General features: G+C 34.2%; 1 protein-coding gene across 2 annotated transcripts; it reads right to left on the bottom strand.

Moving 5' to 3' along the window:
- Window positions 1-4618: 4618 nt before the first annotated feature.
- LOC107490631 (uncharacterized protein At3g17950-like) lies at window positions 4619-5987 on the bottom strand. Of its 2 annotated transcripts, none has more exons than XM_021143181.2 (2): window positions 5609-5987; window positions 4619-5370 (listed from the first exon to the last, which is right to left on the bottom strand). In XM_021143181.2, the coding sequence occupies exon 2, from the start codon at window positions 5327-5329 to the stop codon at window positions 4865-4867; it is 465 nt and encodes a 154-aa protein (XP_020998840.1). In that variant the 5' UTR covers window positions 5330-5370; window positions 5609-5987; the 3' UTR covers window positions 4619-4864. The 2 variants fall into 2 exon arrangements, with proteins under 2 accessions (XP_020998840.1, XP_015966912.1); XM_016111426.3 differs by having other exon boundaries at window positions 4619-5377; window positions 5609-5976.
- Between the last annotated feature and the right edge of the window lie 1595 nt (window positions 5988-7582).

Raw genomic sequence — 7582 nt, 5'->3', positions numbered from 1 at the left:
CCTTAAAACTTCTTAAATAATTTTTTCATTCGGTTTCATTTAGACTAGAAAATTGTTCTATTTGCCCAAACTTCAGTTATTTGCCCCAATTTGCCATTGTGAACATTGGTGGTTGTAGATTGTAGATGTGAAAAAGAAAAGATTTCATGTGCTTGACCCCATCCACAAAGAATTCCCCAATGAAGATAGAACGAAAATGAATAAATTTGTTATAAGTTGTTTACTATTTTCTTTTATCAATTTTCTTGTTTGTGTGCTTGTTTTGAACTTAGCTTGTGTGTTATTATCATCAATCGGTGCATTTCTTTGTCAAGTAATGTGCACTTATTTTAATCACTTTTTCTGATCCAAAATTCACTGCACTACTTCCTATAATTCACTTTTTGTGGTTTTCAGAGCTTGATGATATTAGAATTGGTGGTTTATTTTGGAGGTAAACCTTTGGTGTACAATCCAAAAGGCATTGAAGCGCCATATATTACCATTAGTGGTCAACGAATAAGGTATTGATCTTCCTATTATTCCTTTCTATTGTAGTTTTATTTCTGTTAATGTCGTATTAAACTTGTTTTACTGTGTTGGTTAATTTTTGTTTATCAGCTGGGACTGCAGAATATATGTAATGAAATGGCTAGAGATAATCGATCTAAAAAAAATAAAAAAAGAAAAATATGCATGGAAAAAATGGAAACAAGAAACTAACAGTAAATGTAGTTAGTTTCTCTATTTCTAAATTAGCATGGATTAATAAATGTGTTTCAATTGTAGGAAGAAGTTGATGATTTCAAACGGGAATATGCTTCGATTGTTCTCTTTGACGAAATAAATCAGTTAAGAGTTAAAGCAATTGCTGAATCTGAAGTCATAAGACTCTCGAAGCCTTCCGCTTCCTTTGTCAAGTCCTTTTTGTAAATTTTTATCAGAAGATATTGATAGTAAATAATTTAAATGTTGTACATTGTTATGAATTTCTACAATGGTTGAGGACTAAATTGTCTGTATACTGTATAGTTAAAATAAACACATATTTTGAAATCTTTGTAAATATTCAATCCAAGCTTTTGATAAATTTTTTTGTCATGTTAAACTTCTTGGAACTATCTGTACCATTTTGAAATCATGTTAATTTGAATCAATCCAGGTTCAAATAATTGCAGAAAATAACATTATTAGAATTGCACCAAAAATGCTTTAAACGGAACACCAAAAATTATTCAAATAAATATTGAGAATGCTTACAATTTTTTTGTAAATTTTTATCAGCAGATATAGAAAGTGTATAGGTTGAATATTGTAAATTGTTAAAGCTTTCTACACTGGTTAAGTATTGAATTGTCTATGTACTATATATTTAAAACAAATACATCCTTTGCATCTTTGTAAATATTAATTACAAAGATTTTGATAAAATTCTACGGACCTATCTTTACTGTATTGAAATCCTGTTAATCTGAATGAATGAATTACACTGATAGGCTTACAACGAAACCGACAAATCTATCTTATTGCGTTGAATCTTTGAACTGATAATTCATCATTTCTCCATGATGAAGGCTGGAATTTGACTGCACCACTGATCCACAATCTAAAAGGTTCAACTGTAAAAAGTAAATCATATATTAGCATAACTATTAACATGCACAAAGAGTATTTTACCTAATTAAAGCACATCAATTTTACCTCACTTGAAGCTTTCTTTTTCTTTTTCTTTGAAGCATTTGCAATCTGTTTTTCAGTATTTGATCCCAATCCTTTTTTGGGACATTCTCTTGTTCTAATACATGGTGGAATTTGAAGCTCATTAATATCTTCCAACGAAACATCTTCATGCAATAACAAACATTTTTCATTACTTTTGGCTTTATAGTCTTGCATCTTAACCATCGCACTATCATATGTGCAGTGCAAAATCGCCATCAACTCCTCAGATTTTGATGCAAATTCACAAATATTGTATGACCAAAACACCAAATCATCAACTCTCCTACTTCTTGGCTCCAATAAAGGCTCGTCGTGGTTGCTCTTGATATGTGTGTGCTTTCTCTTTTCATTCTTACTTCATCGTTCCAATATATATCTTGGTGCTACTTTATCCACCCACTCAAAGCTTAACGCGCTTAGAGAATAATGGCACAATATGTCTCTTGACTCAAATAATAAGCACTGGCATTTTACTTTGCATGATATCACATCATATATAACCACAAACTTATTAAATGTTGCGTTTGAAACATGTTCTATAACTTTATATGCCGTAAAACCTAGAGAGGACTCTGTTGATCTTGTGATGCAATTCAGTTTTCCTCTAAATTGTGCTTGAACTTTTCAAAACTTTTTGTGAGTATACACATGCTGAAATTGAGCTTCTATTGATGATTTGTTTGCACAAGGGATTAAAAATTGGCAGCATAAGATTGTCTCTTTTTTTGCTCTCTACTTCCTAGGCAATTATCGTATTGTTTCACAAAATGAATCAATGAGCTATTGTGCGTAATAAACTTGTTAAAAAATGCATGCATGCTCTCGCTCCTTTGTGTGCTTCTCATCCTAGCCCAAAAGTGGTGATCAAGATTAACTGGGATCTATAAATGACGATCTTCAAAAGCTCTAAAAATTGATAACATATGTAAATCAGAACCCAAATGCACCGAAACGTATACTGCTTTGCATCTTTATTACAGAAGCAAAATACATAAATATCCAATTAATTATAGTAAATCCACCCTTACCTGAAATCCACTTATTATCTCCAATATCATACTTCATAAGAAAATCATTTCGATTTCTATCAAATTCATCTTTTGTAAAAGAATTTCAAACAACAAGACTCATCTCTTGTTCTATTTCTTCATGTCTCTTTTAGCCATTTAATTTCTATGTAATCTTCTTCATAATATGTTAAATGCACCACTTGTGAATTATTGTGGGGATACAACTCTTAATAGCCCTTTACATTGATGCACATTGATCGGTAAGAATGCCTTTTGAAGCCTTTGCACCCATGCAACGAAGCCAACATTCAAATAACTATTGGAATGATTGAATATCCTCATTTTTCATCAGAGCATATCTGAGAAGTATAGAATGACCATGGTGATTCACACCAACAAAAGAATCAAAAACCAAATTATCCTGAAGTCAAAAATGCAGAAACAAAATTAGGATTGTACCGACACAAGAATCTAATATGCATCGAAACTTGTTTCACAGAGCGCATAAACCAAAACAACAAAAATACGTGTTTGTATTATAAGTAGTGTCAAATAAAATAACATCTCCAAAATACTCACAAGCAACCTTGCTTCTTGCATCAGCCTAAAAAATATTTTTGATTGAGTGATCAACCTCAAGTTCAAGCTCATAAAAGAAGTTCTGATTCTTCTCTTTAATTCTTAACAAGTATTTCCCAAATTCTTTAGTTTCATCTAGTTCAGAAACATTATGGACTTTTCTCGTAATGTAATTTCTCACATCTTTTTCAATAAAACTTAATTCGCAATGACTCTCTGCTGCTGAGACAAATGATTGATATGTTTTACTTGGCCTAGCTCCATCTTCATCATTATTCTCAATTATAAGGCGTACAAACATGCTTAAGTGCTTGTGTTGTTTAAAGATCTCTGCTTGATTTGGAAAACATAGATGTGAATGATGCAAAACAACCTTTGAAATAATTCAAACAGCAACTTCCTTCAATATATGTATATAAATTCTTGTAGGACAATTTAAATCAGCTAAGGAATTTGTCTTCTGAGTTGGAGATATGTTCGATTTCTATTTTTCCTCTCTGTTATATGTAATCAATTGGTTCTTAATTTTGTTTTCTTTCTTATTTGTGTTCCTAATTTTGGTAGAAAAATCTATAAGTTTAGAATAATCTTTGTAGAATTTTTTAGCTTCTTCAAGTGTGTTAAAAGTCATTCCAATTTTTGGCATAAACTACTCATCAACATCACACATAAACTAAAAAAATACCGAAAATAGTTATGCATTAAACCAAATTGTCTTTCATAATGCACCAAAACTAGGAACGAAATAGATTAATCGAAATGATAATTCAAAACTCCTACATTACATTAAAAATCAATCATTCAACAATGAAAATTAATTTTCACAAACAAAAATAAAATTATTCAACTACAAAAGCATCAATTATTAACGAACTCCATTAATTAAGTTCAAACCAAACCTCATCCACCTGAATCAATTCAAAATAATAATCCAATTAGCTTTGATTCAACTAACAGTCTAAACTTGCATCATTCATCGTTTTCGAAAATGAAATACCTAATCAAATCTAATTTTACTGCTTGATTTAAAAAAAATTGATCTAAATCTTTAAATCAAATCAAACAAAATTAATCATGAATGAACAGATTATAGAGAACAAATAAAATGCAGAGAACAAAAAGAAAGAAGAGAATAAAATAAACGCAATAAATACAGAAAATATTAGAAAAAAATAAAATATACAAAAAAAAAAGCAGTTATATATAGTGAAGAATTTAGTCAAAAGTTAACTGAAAATAGTGAGGCGTGAATGTAAATTAAATTATACCGATAAAATTTAGTTGAATAATTAACTTAGTTGTAGAGCATTACCAATTAAAAAAATAAATGACAAGAAGGTCGACCACTTTATGTATGTAGTAACATTGAGATATACATGGTAACATGAAAAGTAGATAAAGAAAAAATTTCCCAAAAGCAGAAACATGCTTTTTTGCACGTAAACCACAGGCAAAAATAATCTCTACACCAATTAGCCAACAACCAAACAATCCCCACCAAAAATAATTTAAAAGAAGAGGAAGTAATTTTATTAACAATAAAATAAAATTAAAGGCCTTTGATGCTTTGATCCTTATCCTGCGCCGCCGCTACAGATCCCGGCCAGCGAAACTGGAAACCTATTGCACAGACTCCCCGCAGCCACCGCTGCGCCATCGTCGTCGACGTTAGCCTCCGGCGGAAGAACCCTACCGTCGGCAAACAGAACCCTCCCTCCGTTTCTCTGCTGGCCGCCACCGGCTGGTGCCACTATCCCCTCAAGCTCCGCCGCCGCGCCGTAGAATTCAACATCGCCGAACCTCCGCTCCACCTCAAGAAAATCTCCGAGCGACGCTGGGCCGGAGTCGCCGTCCCTGCAGAGCTGCCACCACCTCCTCCGCCGTTCCGCCACCGCGGCAGCTGAAGCATTCGCTGTCTTCTTCTTCTTCTTGGACGCGGCTGCGGCGGCTCGCCTCGATCCCGCTGCTGCTTCCGCCGGCGATTCGCGGCGGTGCTGCGACGGAGCTCTGAATGCAATGGCTGGGAAGCTCACTCCCATTAGAGTACCCAATGTGGTGCTTCTATCATGAAAAAATGACCCTGTGGACTATCATTCAAAACCCCGGCAAAAAGAAAAAAAAAACTTTCAAATTAATTCATGATAAAGTTGAGAAATTTATGAAATTTGTAAACATGGGGTGTAGAAAGGATAAGATTTTTAAGCAATCTGAGAATTCAAGTTGTGAGTTTTTTGTTTTTTTTTTTTCATTTTGGAGTATGATGACGATGATGAAGATATGAACGTGGATGTGGATACAAAATTGAAAATGTTAAGTACCTCAGTGTCAAGATCAGAAGAGGAGATGGAAGAGTTGGTGGGTGAATATGGTGGTGGCACCAATTCAGCGGCTGGATCTAGCATTGTTTTGATGCCTTGATGGGTTTGGAGGTTTTAAGGGAATTCTAATAGTTGAGATTTAATGATTTATGGCTCTGTCAACTGTCATGTAATAATGTAGAAGGGGATTTGATTGGTGTGGAATTTTCTGAGGTTTGCTAGTTTTGTAAATGATGAAATAAGGATGCAAGCGTCTTGCTAGGGAATCAAAGAAAAAGAGGAGTGTGTTTGAAATGATTAATGCAAGCTAGATGGGTCATGGGTTTTTCAGCTTTGGGAGAATGATGTCAAGAACAGGTTTTAGTATTATCACTATCGATGTTGGGTAAAGGGTCGTGCAAAAAGGATGATTGTTTCAAATAAAACCAACTTGTGTTTTTTTAAAAAAAAAAACTAAATAATTTGTACATTTAAAATATGAGTTTAATTTTAATGCACTGATATTATAAAATATTTTATATAATTACATTTGATTTTTTAGATGATCATTCATGTGGTTAATGTAAAAGGTAGTTATTTTTAGGATTTAAGTATTTTTTTTTTGTCCTTAACGTCTGTCTTTTTTTATCTCAATTTTATTTTTTAACCAAATTATCCTTAACTATTAATAAAAAAAATAAAAAACATATTAAAAAATAAAAACATAACCCAACCCCACCACACCCCACTCCATCGGCCCATCCCAATCCTCATCCCCATCTCCTTAACAAAAAAAATTAAACCCCATCCCACCATGATCATCACTCCCATCCCACCATGATCATTACCCCCATCCCCTTCCCCTTAACAAAAAAAATTAAACCTCATCCCACCATGATCATCACTTTCCATTAACCCTCCCTTCCTCGTTAACATTCTCATTAACACCCCATAAAATCATCAGCAGAATTCTTTTCTCCTCCTCCTCCATCACCACCACTACCACCACCACCATAAAGTAGAGCCTTTTTTTTCAATATCTTTAAATTTCAGAATGGTTAAAAGCTCCTAAACAGAAGGGTAAGTAGTGAATCCTTCGAGGGTACCTCTCTCATGTACGGTTGGAAGAGAAAGGTGGTGACTTTTTCAGTCACAATTATGGTAAAGAACAGAGGATTTCGTAGAATAGAGCAGAAAAATTGTAGCAAGAGTCACAGAGAAGAGTGCGTATAGAGCTTCGCTAAATCTGCTCCATCTCCCTTTCCACGCCATACTCCCTCACTTCCTTCAGAAGTTACAAACTCTTCCCTTAGCTACGGCACCTCACGCTACGGTTACCTTCCGCACCATGACGACGACATGGTTCTAGCTCCGCCGCAACTTCAACAGGGAGAACCTGTTAGAGCAGAAAACAGAGAAGCTCGCAGATTTGCTGAATGAGGCGGAGGCGAAGAAGAAGAAAGAGGCGCTAATGGAGCTGAAGCGAGTGGTGAAGGACCTACAGCAAGGACAAATTCTCCCAACCCATTTCAGTTCATCGGATGCTCCGAACCCTCCAATCATTCCTCCTACTTCAACTGTAAAGTGGTGGTGTTTGACTGTTTTAGGGGGGGTTTTGGGTTCATTTTTGTTCCTCTTTTTTTCGTTCTTCCTTTTTTTTGAAGAACATAAACATTATTTTTTAAATTTTTTTAATTTTTGTGGTTGCTGATTTTGGATTTGAAGTGCGATTGATGATTGTTGAACTGTTGCCAAATTTAAAATTTTTAGTGATTTATTTTGTGGTTGTTGTCGCTGCTGAATTTGCTATTGTTGAATTTGCTAAATTTGTTGTTGTTGCTGCTGAAGAAGAGAAGAAAAACTGTTGTTGCTGAATTTATTTGTTGCTGTTGCTGAAGGAGAGAAGAAGAATTGGGGGTTTTTGGGTTGTAACGTTGAAAATGATTTTAATAAGAAAAAAAAGTCGGGGATGATTTTGATTTTGACCTAAGACCT

Source organism: Arachis duranensis, chromosome 5 (genome assembly GCF_000817695.3).
Source record: "Arachis duranensis cultivar V14167 chromosome 5, aradu.V14167.gnm2.J7QH, whole genome shotgun sequence".
NCBI classification, from domain to species: domain Eukaryota; kingdom Viridiplantae; phylum Streptophyta; class Magnoliopsida; order Fabales; family Fabaceae; genus Arachis; species Arachis duranensis.
This window is presented reverse-complemented; position numbering and strand designations above follow the sequence as displayed.